Source organism: Patagioenas fasciata, chromosome 3 (assembly GCF_037038585.1).
Source record: "Patagioenas fasciata isolate bPatFas1 chromosome 3, bPatFas1.hap1, whole genome shotgun sequence".
NCBI lineage: Eukaryota > Metazoa > Chordata > Aves > Columbiformes > Columbidae > Patagioenas > Patagioenas fasciata.
The window spans coordinates 61722813-61743020 of record NC_092522.1 but is presented as its reverse complement, the minus strand read 5'-3'; the positions used below and the strand labels follow the sequence as shown (position 1 = coordinate 61743020).

The following is a 20208-nucleotide window of genomic DNA, read 5'->3' as shown; positions in this document are numbered from 1 at the left end:
ACTCCATCATCTTTGTTGCCCTACGCTGGACCCTCTCCAGCAGTTCCCTGTCCTTCTTGAACTGAGGGGCCCAGAACTGGACACAATATTCCAGATGGGGTCTCACCAGGGCGGAGTAGAGGGGAAGGAGGACCTCTCTCGATCTACTGACCACCCCCCTTGTAATACACCCAAGGATGCCATTGGCCTTCCTGGTCACAAGGGCACAGTGCTGGCTCATGGTCATCCTCTTGTCCACCAGGACCCCCAGGTTCATCACACGTAACTGTTACTGGGGAAGTCAAACACCACCACTCTGAATATCCCCCTTCCTTCGTGCTTCCCCCAGCTTTATATAACAAACATGATGCCATATGGTGTGGAATATACATTTGGCCAGTTGGGGTCAGCTGTCCCAACTGTGTCTCCTCCCAGCTTTCTGTGCATCCCAAGCCTCCTCGCTGGTGGGGTGGTGTGAGAAGCAGAAAAGGCCTTGACCTGTGCAAGTCCTGCTCCGGAACAATTAAAACATCCCTGTGTTATCAACACTGTTTTCAGTACAAATACAAGAGCAGCCTCATACTAGCTGCTATGGAAAAAATTAACTCTATCCCAGTCAAAACCAGCACACAGTAACAGCATTTAATTTCTTTTTTTTTTTTCTCCATACACATCATAAGCATTGTCTGTGATCTCTTCCAAACATGCTAAGATTTCACTTAATTGAAATCATTATTCAGGTCTAGAAAGAATAATCTGATCTAACCTGGTTTCTGCATAGATTCTTAATGCCAATACCACTGAAAGAGAAGTCCACTTGTCCCCAACAGACTTCCCTTTAAAGTTTTTTATTGTTGTTTTGCACAACACAGAGTACATATAATTTGCTGAATTTTTATCCTGCACCTAAGCAAGCAATGCTACAAGGAGAAATGTATTATTCTAAAGAGTTTAATTTGACTAGGTTAGTCCTACTAGTGAAGTACAAACTGAAAACAGAGTTTCTGAAGAATAACGTAAAGCATGAGCATGTGGGAAAAAAAAAAAGTCTAAAGAAAAAAATTGGGAAAATACCATCTCAAAATACAGTGCATTCCTAAATATATTTTTGGCTGTAATAAACAAGACCTTGGAGTTGGCCTCCAATTCATAGTATGAATTGTGCTACAAACCACATTTCTAAAACACAACTACATTTCAGGTACTTCTTGGGAAAGAACTTAGCACATTTGTCCTCAACCAAAAAGAGCAAATATATTACCAGGGCTGCACCTGTCACTGACCATCTTCTCCTTTGGAAAGATTCCACCATGTGTCAAATTCTACTCCATAGCCACACCTTTATTGAACTGGTGACATAGCTGTGTTTACATGACACAGCTGTGTTCACAAACACAACATGAGATCAAAAGAAACAGATGCAGATGACTATTGAAGCTCTCCCAGAAGCCAGCCTCCCATCTCAAAGTCAGTCACAAATAGTACTAAAATTTAATTGCTAACTTTCCATAAGAATAACACAGTCCCTTTAAAACTCTGTTTTCATCAAATAAAGAAGGAAGTTGGTTTGTGGATGATTTTTTGGTTAAATAAAATTCCAGTAAAACCTGCCAGAACAAGAGTAGATTACATTCAACTGCCTTAGGGGGACACCCTTCTCATTCATTTCCACAACTGCTGAATTCTACCCAGTGTCCTGAGGGTTCTTGCTTTAAATGAGGGCAGCCAGTGGCACAATATTATATATGAAGGGTCAGTAGTTCTGAAATGCATTCACTCCTGTTGCTCAGAAAGACAGCTGGACACACTGACCTTCAAAACAAAGTTCATCTTTTTTCCCAGGCTTTCTGCAAGGAAAATAAACTCGAGATGGCAGGGAGCCTTGATAACTAGCTGAGGAAGCAGCCAGTGTCAATCTTATTGCAAAAATTTTACCCCAAGCCATAGTGTAATAATAAATAACAAAGTTTTGCTTCTCCTTTCTGCCAGCTGCTTAGTGTTAACTAGTTTTTGTGCCTGCTGAACAACACAGCTGAGGAAAATCTGTACTGAAGCAAAAATTATCACTCACATACATGCACAGGCCCCTGAGTTGCCTGTAGTCTGATCAACACCTAGGTCTTTTATAACTATCACATAAAGTTAAACACTACTTTGAGTTATTTATACCTTATTTCACACAAACTAGACCAATGCTGTCACTGGAAAACCAAGCTGATCTCCTCTGTTTCCTCCACAGGCAAATGAACTTTACTCCACTCCAGTCAATACAGCTATCAGAAGGTGGAGTCATCTTACAAACTGAAAATAAATTTAGAACTATAATGTCTGACCAAAGCTGAAGGAGCAATAAGTTTTCTGCACCTTCAAACCAGAAAATATTTAATATTTAATGCTAATATATAAAAAGCAAAAATGAAAGCCATCAGTCAGAATTAGAACACAAAAATTAAGTTGGAAGTAATCACAAATAATAAAGTAGTTTCTGAGGCTCTACAGTAAAAAAACAAAAAGTCTATATAGGGCTGGTATGCCTAAATACTGAAGTACCTGTGGTACATCACCTTGTAAAGAGTAGTGCCTTAAGCATTAAAAGATTTTTCTTTCGCAAATGGAAAGAAAGCCCATGGATAAAGTAATCACAAAATGAAAATTGTCTGCATTAAATACTATTATACCATGGACTCTACCAATCTAAATTTGCTGTGAATTTCTGTTTCACCAGGACCCAGGCAGTTTCACCAGTTACTTTGCTACTCCACAAGTTTGACAATTGACATGTACTCAAATCAAGTAGCTCCCCATACACAACCTGCTTAGAACCTTAACTGAAAAACAAAACAAGTATTTAGGGTTATAAATTGTTCTTTCTTACAGTAATTCCTACGGAAGCAACATTTAGACATACTTAATCAAGTATTCTATACAGCGTATTATATACAATGGTAAAGACAGATTTTATGTCAAGCCCTTGTTGTGCAGAACAGTAGCACCCCCCCCCCCCCATGCAGAAATATTTCTGTCAAGGCCTGGTAACTCATTCCCAGTTGTACTTTGTTGCCTACAAAGAGCATCTCTGAACCTTCCCCTATTTCTGCCAGTCACCCACAGCATGAGCACTGTGAAAGTTAACTCAATAGTGGCAAACAAATGCCTCCCTCTGTAAAAAGCACACAGCACCTCTTCTTTTGTAGTATCCTCACTATCTATAGTGCTTCCCTCCTCAATTAGAGTAGCATAGAAAAACAAAAGCAACTTTGTGGGATCGTTTCGGGAAACAAAAGGATAACCCTGCAGTGAGCAAGACTGCATCAGGCTGATCTAAGCCACAAGTGAAGGGTCATTGAAAAGTCCTTGACCACACAGAATGGGGAAGAAAGCTGATGAAGCAAAAGGAGAATGAGGAATTAAAGTAGTTTGTGGCAAGACACGGGAGGTGATGAGTGTCTAAGATAGCAACCAATCATGTATTAGCTAGAGAAATGTAAGCAGCGCATAATCTAACTGTAATTATCCAAGTATAAATAATGTAACTACAAAATCAGCAGTTAAAGACTATACAACCTGATCAAACTTTGCATTAAACAGCTTCAGTTTATAACTCTCATAGAGTTGTTGGGAGTCCATTCTTCTGCACAACTTTGAGACTTACCTGCAAGACTTGGGAAAATGAGAACAGGGCAAGACTACACCACCACTACAAAATCAATTAAGCCCTTTGCCTTTACGTCTCCCATCCCCGCAACAAGTTCAAAAGCTGTCTTGAGCAGAAGAAAGAGGCAGTGCTGCCCCTCATAGCTCTCTGAAAAGTGTTGAAGGAAGAAGCATCAGTCCACAGAACATAATGGTAAAGAGTAAGCACATACAAGGAAAAAGGAAAAAAAGGGATGACCTTGATTTGGGAGGGAGTGTGTGGAAAAGAACAGAAATAGTGCCTGGTTGGGAACTTATTGGTCTAATAATTACACACAGAAAAAGTATGCTAAAACAAACTGCAAGATTGCTACATTCAATACTGCCAAAATGAAATAAAATGTCAGTATGCCTATAGAAATTAAATTTGACACCCTTCTGTCAGGCTCTCCTTCCTCTATCATATGCCTTATGACAGAGCTTTTGGTTTCAAGCCCCATAGCCCCTGAGAAGTCCTGCTTCACTTAAAGCTGTGGGTGGAACTGCTCTGGAGATAAATTAGGGTTTAAGTGAAAATGACTTTTGTGTAATAATAATAATAATAATACACAAAACTGGAGACTGCAGAAACTGGAAGATGTGCAGTGAATGAAGCTGGTACACTGTTTCTTCATTTCTACTGCCTGTCGCCACAGGTGAATGCAGCCTCACAGAGCAGAGCTTAGCTCCCAGAAGGAGTTGTGTTACTCAACTCGTCGGTAGGCTGGCATTGCTCAAAATTGTGATTTCAGTGAAACCGTTCTGCTATGCCCTCAAAGAGGCATGCCCAGCAGAGGCAGAGGTTTCAGAGACTTTACTTGATAAAAGTCAAGTTCTTAGCACAGACAAAAGACTTGTGCTTGGGCAGATGTCAATATTGGACTTCTATGAAGACAATACAACATACATCTTTGAAAGACTGTCATACTTGCAGACTCCTGCCTATTTATAACAAAGATTCAGAACAACCCACTATCTCTTCTATATGTAGTCTGCAAGCCTGTCTCCTGGGTCTTTCCCGCACCATCGTGGCACTGGAAGTAAAAAGGAACAACTTTGGCCAGAGCCACAGAGCCTCCCTGTCATGAAAAATTAGCACAAGAGAAATCAGAAACAGTAAGCAAACAGGTACTTCTGGACTGAAAAAAAACAAAAACAAAACCAAAAACCACCACACACAAAGATTTTGTAACCTTAGAGCACTACTGGTATTACTGTCCTTAACAGCTCCCTGTTCTGATCTGCTCTTAAAACAAATATATAAATAACCAAACTCCAAAAGGACTCATATAATGAAGATTTATGCACCATGCTGTCATTCCCGGAGTTCTTAATTCTGCACTGATGAATTAGGACTTCCAGTGTATCTCCTCGAGTCATTTCAACATCTCATACCTATTCATAGCTATTTTTTTTCATATGTTTATTTTTCACTTTCAGCCTCTGAAGTGAAAGAAGTATTGGCAGGACACAACATGCATAGGTAACGTAGAGTGTAGTGTAACCTAAGTATCTTGCTGTGCTGTGCAACTCTGCCTACAGTACTGGATACAATAATAACTGAAAAATCCAGTAGGTATATCAGATGTTATTACAGGGTTACTTATAGGTTCTAACTAAATATGGATGCAAAACAGCTGTCCCTCAAGCAACTGAAATTAATTTCCAGAAGCAAATACTACTACAACTCTTCTGCATACATTGAACAATCTTCCAAAACTGCCAGTCTTTTCATCATTCAGAATATGAAGGCAAACATGGCTGGCCTAGGGCTGCACTCGTTCTGAATGAATAACATGCAACTCTCCTATTTGTACAGATCAACTTCAGTGACAAGTTGCATGCTCCCTAAATCTTTGACCTTTATTTTGCAGTCAAAAAGAACACTTGTAATAAAGCTCAAATTAAAAGCTTATTTCAGTGACAGGGTTATTTCAATAACAGTGAGTTACCTTTGCAACAAATGTCGCTGCTTTTATATTGAACTAAAAACCTATAAACCTATGTGCTCCTTTCACAAACACCATGCCTTTGTTGCAACAGCAAGGGTTAGTGCCAACAACTACTTAAAAAAAAAAAAGTTTCTGAACAGAAAATAAACTTACTTTTGCCAAGAACAGTCAACCATTGGGTAACACTGTAACCATTTACCAACTTTAACTGTTGGTTAAAGTTTTCTAGGATGCAATAATAGAAAGGTATGTGCATTGGGAAGGGCATGTTTACCTTTCAATTGAGCTGGATGTCAGCCTACAACAGTTTCATGTACTGGGATCCAAGCATATCAGCTGTTTTTCCCATATCTATCTGTTTTGCTTTTCACATTCATCGCCAGTTGCCTCTTTTCAAAACACCTCTTGAGTATGAGCTGAGTAAAAAAAGCACGATTATGTTATCTCATCCAAACTTTAGGAGCTCTCCTCTGAAATGTCCTTCTGTCCACAACACCCTTCTTTTGATATACTCAGGTACTGGAAATGAGATTGACTTCCAAGGACTAGCATTAAAAACAGTGCACAGTGGAGCCTGATCCTAAAAACATCTGGGGTTCATTACATTAAAGGAAAAAAAAAAAAGAAAAAAAACAAACATATTTTACTCTGGCAATGAAGACTCACATCAGTGATGAGAAGTCTCAGAGCCCCTGCAACCCAAGGTGAAGAGAAGAGAGCCTTCTGACCTCAGTGTGATGTGAAAGAAGAATGATTATCCTTTCAAGGTCTTATATTGAATTAGATGAATCTCTGTCAGAATTCAGTCCACAATTTCTTCCTCATCTTCAGCTCTACAGAGAGTTCCTTCTGCTCTGATTAGCTTTAGGTGGCTTATTTCACAAAATCATTTTAAAGGCCAATTCTTTTATCACACTGTGAATAGAGACATCCATTCCAACTGCCTCTTGCATGCAGGCTGTTCAGCTTTCCATTAACCGCTTTATGAATCTTCCTTCATCCTCCTAAGTTTAAACATAAAACATTTACAATGCCAAACAAATCAACAAAACAAAAAACCACCCAAGTAAGTAGCTGAATGGGACTGTGAAGAAACAGGCAATTTAATTTCCCTGTGTTGTTTGCGCTCTCAGATGAAGCACGGGAGAAATGACAAGGATTAAGAAAACTCCTTTCCTGCTTCAGTTTAGCATATTTTGAGCTAACTCGTCTGTTTTTATACCAACTACAGTGAAGAAGGTTCATGCAGCTTCATGGAAACATAGGCTCTGCTATCAAACACAATAAAACACATTGGCTCTGCAGTCTGGATATGGGGAACAGAGACTACACAGGCATGGATGCTTCAGTTACTGCCCCGTTTTATGTTACAGAATTGCGTATAGTATCTTTCTTTAAAAAACTACAGAAAAAAAAAAAAGACATAAACAGCTAAAGAGCACTTAGTAATGTGTTATTTGAAAGATGCTGCAGTTTAAGTTCTGTAACCTACAACCCACTTACTTCAGAAAAAAAATATGATTAAGAAGTCAAAACTCTTTAGTTTCTCATTAAACAACTAAAGAGTAATCCAGTAAACCCAATGACATTCTGTTTGTGCCCCCACAGATGCCAAACAATGAACCAAGACCACACATCAACAAGTTTCCTAAAGCTCAGATACAATTTCAAATCATAGCTGAGATGATCTGACAGTCTCCTCCCTCTCGCTTCCCCACTTCCTCCCTTGAACCAGTAATAACATTTTTCTGAATTTTCAGGGATTCAGCTCAGGGATCTGAAGCAGCACAAAGTTTTCCCTTGTGTGGGCAGAAGGGAAGGATAAGCTTTCTGCAGGAAGGGAACTCCCTCAAGTGGTTCACCACTGGGTGGGGAAAACAAGAGAGCCAGTCAAAAATTGTAACATCTGAGGACTGGGAGAAGGGATTCATAGAACAGTTTGGATTGGGAGGGACCATTAAAAGTCATCTAGTCCATAAGATTTGTTTTCACAGTGCTTTGAATATGTGGTATGGGGAAACGCCCCTTTGGCTTCCACCAGCCTCAGAGGAACTCAGCAGTGGTAGCTACTATAGCACATAGAGATCCAAATATATTTGACTTAAATAAAATATGCTGTTTCATTTAAGCTTTTTCCTCTTATAATATTATTTTCAATTTGCAATCCAAAACTGGACACCTGCCCTACTGGAATTATTTACACTTTTATTTTTTATGCAAATCAATGTTAAATGGAGTTTGGATTAATCTGACATATCTAGGGTATTTCTCTTCCTCAAAGATAAAAAAATCCAGCTTTAGCGGCTTTTCTGACAAACCATTTCATCCTTTATGTCTAGGAGTCCAGAAGCTGGACTATCTACTAAGCTGCAAGAGTTGGTCTGAGGCTAATATTGTCACATAGGAGGCTCAAGAAGGAAGCTCAACCTGCAGAATCCAAACAACATTTTTACCTGCCTCAAGTACTGGGAGACAGAACCCATGATTTTACATATCTGCACAATGATACAGGCAAATACAATGCAGATCACAGGAAAAAAACTGTATTCTCATCCCTTATGACTATGGAAACAAGAAAACTTAAGTCCTTCAACTTCTTCATTATTGCTTCCCCATCCCTTCTACAAGAACAGTGCTCTTAGTCTATTGAAAGTAAACAAATGGCTAGGAAGATTAGATGGAAGGAAAGAAAAGTTCACAAAATTTAAGTGAGAGACAGACAAACTGATGAACACATCATACTACTGGGACAACGGTATACAGAAACATTCTTCTGGATTAAATTGACTTCATTTAAACATGATAAGAAAAGAAAACACTAAATATAATTCAACAAAAGCCAGATGGATAGTATAGGGCAAAGCTTGGTGAGGAACAGCAGATAAGTGAAAGAAAGCTGGGAAAAGTGTCCATTGCACCTTGTCCTGCCATTGGGTACCACTGAGAAGAGACCAGGGCTTATTTTTTTCTTTTTTCCCCACTCCCTCTCCCCAGTCAAGTAGTTACTTAAATAAAATCCCTCTTCAGCCTTCTCCAGGCTAAATCACTGACGCAAACCAGAAGTGATTACAGCCTTTACACAGTGCACTCCAGTCTTTTATACCACACCATACAACACATTTCATGTACCAGTCTACTCAGACTAGTAACAAAGTTTACTTGGCTGTTGCCTTACTTGATGCCTGTCCAGCCCTGGAAGCAGTTCAAATCATGTTGAATGATAAAAGTATCTCAAACATTGTATTTTTTCACTATACAGGAGCATTATGATCTTTAGCTCTAAAGAAAACACATTCACAAGAAGCAAGTTTATTACAGAGTTGCAATACTGATGAGAGAGATGTCACCGCTATTCTAGCCTTTACTTTTCTTCTTAGTGCTTTTAACTGCCTTACAGAGTTCCAAACTAGGAAAAATTATAACTCTTCCACATTCTAATTCAACACTAAGTCAACAAAAGTCCTTTTTTGCCAATATAACAGTATTTACTATGGAACATGCATAGATATTTGTGCCATGAAAACCCATACAATGAGCACAAAAAAGCGTGCCAGCAAAATTTCAGTACCGGCTGGTCTGACACTTGTTTCTACCCTGAAACATGGCCAGTGGGATATCTAACAAGTGCACTGAATACGCAAGACCAGGACTGCAATTTCCTGATTTCCAGACAGCTCAAAAAAAAAGGGTACACAACATTTACCACAATCAAAACCATAAGTTTTGCATTAGTGCTCCTTTTCCTAGCAGGGGAAAAAAAGCTTCTGATCTCTGCCAATGTTTTTTAATCTACATTCAAGACTTCCAGTAATATGCTGAGTGTTTATGTTAAAATAATAACAAATTCTGGTAAACATGTTCCCTGCTCTTAAGAACCAACATATATATATATAGATCATATGTACAAGAAACATACACTAAAACCCACAAATTTATTTCATATATTCTCAATGCAGACCATGTAAGTGTTAACTTGCACTTAAACTATAACATGAACTTCACAAACGGCTGATGTTATGTATATCTTAACTTCTGAGTTCAGGTTCTCAGTTATCAATTTAATTTTCAGTATTCTATTTAATCTCTGTCTTGTAATTTTTTTTTTCTAAATAAGAATAAAACTTAAAGAAGAAGCTGACCTGACTGCATATTCACCACAACAAATGCACGCTGCCAGTATTTATCACAGTAAGCAACTTAAGGGGACAGCAGGAGTGGAAAAACATAAAACAAAACCAGCTGTGATCTCATTAGCCAAGCTCATTATGTAAGACCTCATTAGCTACAGTAACGTGAATAAACCCTACAGACACTGATGAAAATGAAGTGATGGGGGATATAGAAGCTGAATAATAATATAGCACTACAGTACGTTGTCAACTTTGTAGTTAATGTTCTGGAATGTAGTTGAGTAAGATCCCCACTAATGCACACTGCAGAAAACCCATGGTTGGGCTTTGCAAATACAAAGCTCCCTTTGCCTGGTAACTGCAGTACTGACAGGAGTTCTACTATGAATATGTACAACAGGGTTAAGGGACAGGGTGTGTGTTACACAAAACAAACTCCAAAACGCTTCAGCCTCCTTCCCTAAGTACATTTTATGTCAATAACATTTAATACTTCTGCAATATGAGAAATATGAACAGAATTTTATTTTTGGCTACTACACATAGACTTTATCTTGATTTCTTCATTTTAGTCTGCTTCTTTACTTTGGAAAAAGTTTAACCGCTTTACGGGTTTTGTATTAAGTTCTGAAAAAAATGGTCTGTAATTACATAAAATTTAACAAACACCGGTAGCTACAGCTGACTGCAGGGGGGTTTTCCCCTTTTCCATCAGCTTTGCCAAAGGAAGGACAAGCAGCATTGACATGTACAAACGTTTACTGGCAGCCTGGAACTTCAGTGATCATCAGCTACAACAGCCTCACTTAAAGGATCATCAATCAGGATGACAAAAATTTCCTAGATAAAATTATAATATTTCAAGCAATTTTTCAAAGTGTCTCAGTATTTTAAGCCAATGGAGTTTTTGACTGGGCTATTTTGAAACAACCACGCAGTTTAGAAAGTTAAAAATATTCTCAGCTTTCTCCTCTTCTGCCATCATCTTCACTTTCCAATAATTAGTTCACACTTGAACGTTACAACTAACAGTTTAATGCTGCACTAAATGGAGATACTCTTCCCATTTAGAAAGGCAGTATAAAAGGCATTGCGTTGTTATTTTTAACTGCTTAAAAGGTATAACTGTTGTTAAAAAGGAAGGCTGTGCTGCCATCCAGTGAGACCTGGACAGGCTGGAGAGTTGGGTGGTGAAAAATTTAATTAAATATAACAGGGACAAGTGCAGAGTCTTATATCTGGGCAGCAACAACCCCAGGTTCCAGTATAAGTTGGGCAATGACCTATTGGAGAGCAGTGTAGGGGAAAGGGACCTGGGGGTCCTGGTGGACAGCAGGATGACCATGAGCCAGCACTGTGCTCTTGTGGCCAGAAAGGCCAGTGTCATCCTGGGATGTATTATAAGGGGGGTGGTTAGTAGGTCAAGAGAGGCTCTCCTTCCCCTCTACTCTGCCCTGGTGAGACCCCATCTGGAATATTGTGTCCAGTTTTGGGCCCCTCAGTTCAAGAAGAACAGGGAACTGCTTGAGAGAGTCTGGCACATGGCAACAAAGATGATTAAGGGAGTGGAACATCTCCCTCATGAGGAAAGGCTGAGGGAGCTGGGTCTCTTTAACTTGGAGAACAGGAGACTGAGGGGTGACCTCATTAACATTTATAAATATATAAAGGGCAAGTGTCACAAGGATAGAGCCAGGCTCTTCTCAGTGGCAATGGGTACAAACTGGAACACAGGAGGTTCCACTTAAATATGAGAAGAAACTTCTTCTCAGTGAGGGTGACAGAACACTGGAACAGGCTGCCTAGGGAGGTTATGGAGTCTCCTTCTCTGGAGACATTCAAAATCTGCCTGGACACATTCCTGTTTAACCTCATCTAGATGTTCCTGCTCCAGCGAGGGGATTGGACTAGACAATCTTTCGAGGTCCCTTCCAATCCCTAACATTCTGTGATTCAAGACACGGTAGTAAAAACTATTCCCTTTTGAACAGTGAGAAACTTCAGCAGACATACTTGCATGGATCACTGGGAAACTTAGAAGAGATTAATTAAGTAAACCTTTTCATGACCAAGGAAACGAAAATCCCTTGTCACAGAAAAAAAGTATTAGATATACTTTGTACCTGTTCTGACAGTTAACATTGTCAGGGTAACTTAATTGCAAAGAATAAACAGCATCTAGTTGGAATGCGTACCATCCCTCCGGAATTTGCCATATCATTTGGTGTATGTATATATATATATGTATAAACTCAGTACAAAAAGTAAACCCAAAAGATTTGATTGACTGTATTCCACGTCTTTTTCACTGAGTTATCATAGAAGCGTAATATGGCAAAATGAGAAACAGGAATATTGCTCGGATTTAATTTTAATGACAGGGCTTTTTTAAAAAACAAAACTGGGGGAAAAAACCACCTCCTCATCACTGCATTCACTGTGCAATATTAGGCACCTACTGCCTTCCATGTAGAAAAAGATGCAGTTATCTGTTGAACAATCATTTTAGTTTATATGCCATGATTTTTGCATTAAAATCCATTCTGACATCTTCAGCAGGAAACACCCTACAAATTTATGCCAGCCTTTAACAGCTGAAGTCAGATTGGTGGCACTTCCTTTTAAGGAACTCGTAGTTTAAGGACATGGTCATCAAGAGATGCAAGCAACCTACTCATCTTAAGAGCAGAGCAAGAAAGATATAGGATATTAGCAGATGAATTAAGATTAAGTCTACATATTTGGAATATGACCTCATACTAAGAATACACCTCTTGCAAGACCAGAAAATATTTGCTGTAAGATGAAGATGGTTGTCAATACCACAATGAAAACGTTCAGCTTACTGACATCAGTGTTTACACAGATGTGTGTCACAGTGAGCAGCAAGTTACACCACTTCGCCATAGCGCTACAGAAATTCAATATTGAACAATCTACACTGCATTAGGAAGCGTGACTCATGGATGTCCTCCAGTCACACTGGTTTTCAAAGTGGGAGGCACGGAGCAGGTTGCCAGCAACTGCAAGAGCCTATGGAAAGCAATGATTTGTACATGCATATGCACATAAACAGTCTCAGTTTAAATACTTTTCCAACATCCATCTTTGGAAAGACAGCACAGTTAGACAAATGCTCACAAAAATCAAGATTTAACTGGCTCAAAAAAAGAAATCTCTAGTTCATTGAATCAGTGCAAGTGTCAAATGGTATCAGAAGTGACAGGGCTCTGACTCACATTTACAGAGAAAAGAGCTGTACTGCTTCAGCCCTTCCGGCATCCTACCATCTGCTCCAACCTTCTTCCAGAGCTACTCACCCTGCAACTGAGTTGACAGAAGAAAACATGACTGTGCCTGAGTCAACTCAGTTCAGTTGGCATCTTCACTTAAACCCACCATTCACAGGACGTTTAACTTGCCTGGCTAGACTGAAGGAGATCAGGTGTAGACATGTTCCCTGACCATAAGCATAAACTGTTCTTTTCTCCTTTGGGTACATGTATCTAGCTGAATAAAAGCAGTAAGCAAGAAGTGCCTTAGTTTTGCCTCTACTGTACCAATAAAAGACTTTACACATATGTAAATACAGTGGTTGAACTGGCTAGGTACAGCATTGAGATCTGCCCTTCAATTACGGATGCTATCTTTGCTCTGGGAAAAGGAATTTGTTTTCCAGGCTTTTCATACAGCTACTTTTACATGAGCACTGAATAGTTTAAAAAAATATGTATGCCTGTGTAATAGGGCAAGGCAAAGGAGAGAGACAAAAAGAAAGAAAAAGAAAAAAAAGTTCAACACAAAGCCAAATTTGCAAGAAAAAAGAAAAACAGCTAAATATCATGAGGTTAGAGTTAGGAAATATATTTTCAATATAAAATAACATACCAAAATTTTAAAGACAAATTAAGTAATTTGTGGTGCCTCATCTAGAGCATTTTTAAATAGGCATCATTTTTAAGAACACCTCAAGCACAGCATCCCTCTTGGGACCCAAAAGGGCTTGCAATAACTCATGTTACATTTAATATGGAAGTTACAGAAATAAAATTGCTTGTTATCTGCATTCTCTTCCTTTAGAATGCGAGGAAGGCAGGAATTTTAAATATTTCACCTGCTTGGAAGCTTACAGTTTGTTGTTGTTTTTCATTTAAGCAAATTCTGGTTTACCTCTTTGAAAAAGAACAGTAAAATGATAAAAGGAAGCAGTGGTGATGTACTTGGAATATACAAGAGATAAAAGCCAACTGAGAGAAAGGAATAAAACCAGCTTAAAGTAGGAGCTGGAAAAAGTAGGTAGGAAAAAGCGCAGAAGCATAAATATGAAGAGGCGTGGTTCAATGTCCAAAGCTACACAAGTCAAGGCATATGACATACATTCACTTTTGGAGAGCTAGGATTTGTTGATTCAGAGAAATGTATTTCTCCCCTGGAGAGTAAACCAAAGCACATGAGATACAGTTCTGGATGAGTGGGTGTCAAGAGTAAAATAAAATGAAGAGGTGTGGGGACAAGGGGCGAATTACATTAGAGGAATAAAGCCAAAAGGATAAAGGACAAGTGTCTGTATTAGCAGGATGCTTTCCCAGGAATCAGCTGTTAATGTCATCTCTTTCCTACTCACCCTCCTCTCCACTGCCTGTAACCAGGGAATGACTTGGAGCATGAGTACCTATTTTCCAGATTTCAAAACCAAAGGAAACAAAATCATTTATTTCAATTGTAGCAAAAAGACTAAACAATTCCAAGAACACAGAGAATCTTGCTCTTCAATGACAGTTTGACCTTACAGTTCAGATACAAGAGGCACATGCCCATTTGAAAATCACTTTGCCCCGTTTGTACTCAAAGGATTGAAACACATTTCTGTCATATTCTGTAAAGAGCCGGTTAATGAGGAACATCATCAGCCAAATAATGGAAGTGGCACTATAACAACTCAAGGTGTTATCAACTGATCAATAAATACTAACTTCAGATTACTAGGAAGAAATGCAATTAGAAACTGCTTCAAAGTAACACTTTTCAATCAGAGGTTCTCCTCTTTTCTTTGTAACAATAACAACCTTCTGCAGTTCAAACATCACAAACACCATTTCCGTAGGCTTCAGGTTTGTTTTTTAATTAGCCTTCAGAGGATGAGTAATAATTTTCCAGTGCAAGTGCTTTTTAAAGACCAAAATCTACCTTATCATTATAAAAATGAAATGTCATTGCCACCCCCTACTTTGATTTTCCTTAAAAGGAGAGCGCAAGTGATACAAGAATGACTCAAGATCAGTGCACACACACAGAATTTATACAGTTATATAAAGCCCAAGATTTTTCCCTGCTTCAAGACTTCTGGTTAGAATAGGCACCAATTATATATCAAAATGCTGTAGATTGGCTAAAAATGTTGTCCATCACATACAGTTACACTGCAAATAAGCTCAAAAACACAACAGAAGTTGTAGCATTCGACTTTCGTAGAGCACATAACTCAGAGTAGTAATGAAATCAGGTGATGAACAGCTTGAGCAGCTCATCCTGCTTCAGCAGTTCTGAATCATGCAGATGCAGAGAATATTTCTCTCTGAAGGATCACAGTATTAAAATGTATAAATAAACTGTAAGTGGTGGCTTCCTAAATAAGTTTTACCATCACGATTATAAAAGATTACTTTTTCGATCCGACATCTACATTCTGGTATTGGCGGGAAGTCAGCACTTGCCTTCAGAAGTGCTGCTGAAGACAATGAGACCGCACACAGATACGAGTGTCAGCCCACACAGAAAAGTCTTCCAAAACCAGGCCAAATCATGGCAAATAAAAAAACCACTGGTTACCTGGTGAGCATTTTTACCTTCTTTACTACTACCAATATGTTAAGATGGTCTACATTTCACTGTCACAATTTGGGGTTTGCTAATGTCACTATCTTCTTTCTTGAAGATGCCAAGTAATGAATGACTTCTGTTGTTCAACTGTGCCACTCAGCAAAGTGAACAGAATTTCTGGAGGCACTGCTGAAGCTTACTTATATATAATAGTTCCCATTCAAGAAAATACTCAGAGCTGTATATGTATTTTGAAGAATTTTTTCCTGACACTAACCACAAAATCAAGCTACAATAGTTTAAAACAGGTAAATTAGCATTAACTCTTTTCAAAGTATTCAGTTATTACTATAGCTAGTGTTTCGGCAGTGTGAGCACCTTTGTACTCAGTGCTTTAAAAAAAATAAGGAAACAACAGTCAAACTGTATTGTTCATATCATGTGCCTAATTCTTTATTGCCATGCATAGCTAGTGTAACCACTCCAACATAAGTGCAAAAAACAGTACATCTCATTTACTGTCTCTTTGTTTTCATTTTATATAAGATGAAAAGGACTCCTGAAGATTCAGAGCAACAGAGAAGAAAAGCCCTAGCAGGATATAAGAAGCCTGCTTAAAGAAAATCCAAACCTCCAAAACAAACATAGCTTAAACTAAGACTAAACTCACATACAAGTTACCATCACAAAGTCATGCTGTTACCTAGTGGTGGAAAGCTAGGTACATGCAAAACTGTAGAGGGTTATTTTGTTGGTTTTTTGTTTGGTTGGTTGGTTTTGGTTTGTTTTTCTTTTTTTTTTTTTTACTAACTTGGAATTCTTATCTATGAGATATCAAATGATCTCAAGAGAAAAAATATAGGCTCAATTAATGAACTACTGAAAGACACTGCTTTTCTTGCATTCAGTTCTGCAACAAAGGATCAGTATTTTTGCACCTGCCTGTTTTGATTCTCAGCAGAGTAACTGACAGACAAGAAGCTACATCATTTCCTGACCATCCCAAACCTGCTGTTCTACACTCCTCTTCCAACATCAGCAAGAGCTCAAAACCTGCAGTATACAAGCACTACAACCTTAATTCTCAAACATCAGTTTTTCATAGAGTATGATAACCAAAACAGGATCATGTGTCCCTCAGCACCTTATTAGATCATATTTTCAATTATATAAACCATTATTAGCTGAATTCAGTCAGAATTCTTGATGACATCTGGATAAACACGTTTACCCTACTTTCAGCCAGAAAATAAATAACTAGAGGAAGAGAAGGAAGATATGAAGACTTCAATGTCACTTACTCAAATGCAAAGAAGAGTCCACTGGTGACCAAGATGAGAACGAGAGTCAGGTAGAAGACTCCAGTCTGTCGAGCCATCATGATCCTCCCATTGCAGAAGAATTTGTTTCTTCCAGGAAAAACCTCCCATTTTCTCTTGGGAACTGATTTCTTTTTCTTATGGGGAGACTCCATGGGAGACGAAGAGCTGTGTGTGCTGATCTGACTGTATTCACAGTCTTTCATGGGCCCACTACCACCTCCAGGAGTCATGAAGAGAGAGTAAAATGTGGGGAGAACCCCACCAAAAATATATACAATATATGTATGTGCAAATATTCTTCTGACCAAGATAACCCTCTCCACCAGCCCCAGTTAATAAAAATAGCAAAAAGACAAAAAGTCCGCTACCAGACTAGCAATAGGTGTATCATGCAACCACCAGTTAACTCTTCAGAAACCAAAGCTGTCAGATCAGAAACGCTTGAGAGGGATGCTTCCTTCCTCCACCAGTTACAAAACAACTGTGCAGAACAATCCTTTTTAAAACAACTTACCACAAAACAAGACCAAAAAAAATATTAAAAAGCAGTTAGGCTGTCCAAAAAAACTAGTCTTTCTTTTTTCAAGTTTATTTTCAAGTGGGAGTTGTTTTTTTTTTTTCCTCCTTCCCACGCACACCCTGAGAGATCTCTCCGAGGGTCAGAAGTTGGTCAAGGCAAAGTTTAGCAATGGAGTCTATCATTCATATAGATTTGTTATAATCCTCCTTTGCGCTGCAGATTTCACTGCTAAAAATGACCATTCCTAAAACGTTCCCTCCAGAGACATGCGTTACAACCCATTAAGAAAAAAAAGGCAAGAAAGAAACCAGTCTGCAACTCCAGCTTCCGAGAAACACTTCCAGTTCTCTTCTTCCTGAAGCCGCAATTCAGCGGGAAGCGGCCGCCGCTCCGCGCAGACCTTGCGGCGCAGGGCTACCCGCGGGCCCTTCTCCCCTTGTCACGACTCCACCGAAGGGGATTTTCCCGACCCGGAGTCAGCCCGGGGCTGGGCCGGTCCCCGACAGACACCAGCGCCCCGGCAGCAGCTCCTCATCTTCCCTCTCCGCCGAACCGCTCCCCCGCCTCACGCCCCGCGCCCCGGGCGGCGCCGCCGCCGCGCTTAACCCCCGCCTGCCCCTACACAACAGGTCCCCGCCGCCGCCTCATGCTCCCCAGAGCCTCAGCCTCGCGGGGCGGGCGACCGTGCGGAAGGTGGGGGTGAGAGGAGGAGAAATGGAGGCTTCGCCGCCGGTGGGAGATCTCTGCCGGGACCTCTCCCTCCCTCCACCATCCTCACCGCCCGCCTCAGAGCCGCCGCGGGCGCCCGCACGCCGCCGCGCCGCAGCCTCTCGCCCACGGCCCACAGCGCTGCCGGGCCCGCCCCCGCATCCTGCTCTCTCCCCTCAACGCAGAGCAGCGGCTTCCCTAGTTTAGCTGTGCTTGTGCCCGGAGTGAGGTGAGAAAAACGCCCAGCTCCCCCTCGGCCAGCCGGCGACTTTCTCTCCCCCCCTTTTTTTGTTTCTTTTTCTTTGGAGCCTCTATCCAGGTTTCTCCCCCGCAGCCAGACCCAGAAGCAGCAGCTGCCGCCTCTTCATCTTCAAGGGGAGGCGGTAACCACCGCAGCGGCGGCCGCCCGCGGAAGGAGCGGGGGGAGGCGGCGAGGGACGGGACCACACAAACGCGCACCCCTCTCTGCGACCGGTCAGTCAGTCAGCCGGTTCCCGGCGAGAGGGTGGGCAGGTCCCCGCACCAGCTCCAGTGGGGACACCGCCGGATCAGCCCAGCCCTCCCTCTGGCCGCTGGAACGCGGCGACAGCGCTACCTCCTCCCCATGGCCGCCTCCAACGGCAGCCGCTCGCCGGGCGGGCTGAAGGGGCCGGGGAACGAGCCGGGCGGTGAGTGCCTGCGCTGGAACCCCCGCTGCCGCCGCCTCCCGCCCGCTCAGCCCCCCGCCTCCCCCGGCACGCGCGACCAACCGCGCGCCGTCCCCGGCACGCGCGCGCACACGGGCGCCGCCGAGCCGCGAGCGATGTCTGGCGGCAGCACCGGCCGAGGCCTCCTCGCTCCGGTGGCCGGGCCGAGGGCGAACGAGTTGTGCGAATGAGCGGCAGAGAAAGAAAAGCTCCGCCCACGCAGCCCGACCTAACGGGACCCGCCTCCCTCCCCGTGCGGGCTTAGGCACGGACGCTCAGGGACACGGCCCTCCTCCCGCTGGGAGTTGTAGTTTCGCTCGTCCGCTTCCGCGTAAAGGCCCTACAGACGGGAGGGCGGGGGTAGGGACTACAGACCCCAGAATGCCTTGCGACCCGTCCCGGCGGGAGGGGCCGCAGCGGACCCGGCGGGAGGGGCCGCAGCGGACCCGCCGGGCAGCGCTGGCAGGGCCCGGCTGACTCCGCGGCCGCTGCGGCGCGGTTGGCGCCTCGTGCGGGGCTGGGGATGAGTTCGCCCGGCGCGGCTCTGTCCTGCACCCCGCGCCCTCCACAGGGTCCCGTTCTCCCGAGCCGGCCCGGCCGTCCCCGCCTGCCCTCCTTGGTGGGCTAGGCACGGCACGGCCGGTGTTTATGTTCGGGCTTATGTGTCAGTCGGGCCTGGGGGACGGGGCTGCACCCCTTGACCTAGCCAGCTGTGCGGTGCGCTGCGCTGCCCCGGGTCGGCACTGTGCTCACCCAGCACAGCCAGAGGCCGCCGCTCCCCGCCTGCCCGAAGCCCTCGGCTTTGCCGCTGAGGTGGGCCCTTGGGCTGCGTGCGCTCCGCTCGCTCTGGGGTTGCGCTACTTCAGGCGCTCCCGTACCTTGCTGGAAGAAACACACTCGTCCAACAGCACTGATGTGTTCTTACATGATTCTCACTCTTCCCTAGCTTCATGAGGCTCATCCCAGAATGGAGCGAGCCACGAAGGAAAAGCTTTTCGCGAAAGGCAATCCTGCCCCGGGCCCTTGTCACGCAGCACCGTCCCGGTGCGAAGCGGCACCGCTGGCAGGTGACATGCAGAGCGCCCAAAGAGAGAGGCCTTCCCGAGCCGCGGCATAACCACCCTCAAAGCTGCTTGCTCTTGCTTCTGCCTAGTACGTTCTCCATGAACTGCTAGGGAGAAGCGGGCGTGCGTAGTGCTAACAAGAGTTTCCCTCTAACGCATCCTTTACAAACGTTTGCAACTTACTAGCAGAGCTGTGTAACCTGCAGAAGATGGGCTGCTTTGAGATACGCGGTAGGAATCAACCCTCCGTTCAAATAACCCAGAAGCATGCTGAACAAATTTCTGGAAGGAGTTAAGATATATTACAGTCAGCCCACATCTCTTACAGTAGAATGTTACCCTAGGAGACAAACGA

At 42.3% G+C, this 20208-nt stretch overlaps 1 protein-coding gene across 4 annotated transcripts in view; it reads right to left on the bottom strand.

Annotated features, from left to right (window-relative positions):
- The window catches only part of ZDHHC14 (zinc finger DHHC-type palmitoyltransferase 14), a 109270-nt gene extending 90332 nt beyond the window's left edge, over positions 1-18938 (bottom strand). The window contains exon 1 of one of the 4 annotated variants that reach the window (XM_065834757.2): positions 16855-18938. In XM_065834757.2, the coding sequence (XP_065690829.1) occupies positions 16855-17105 (251 nt within the window). In that variant the 5' untranslated portion in view covers positions 17106-18938. The remainder of the gene's footprint in view (positions 1-16854) is intronic. The other 3 variants (XM_065834759.2, XM_065834758.2, XM_065834760.2) reach the window with 3 other exon arrangements.
- Positions 18939-20208: the final 1270 nt, after the last annotated feature.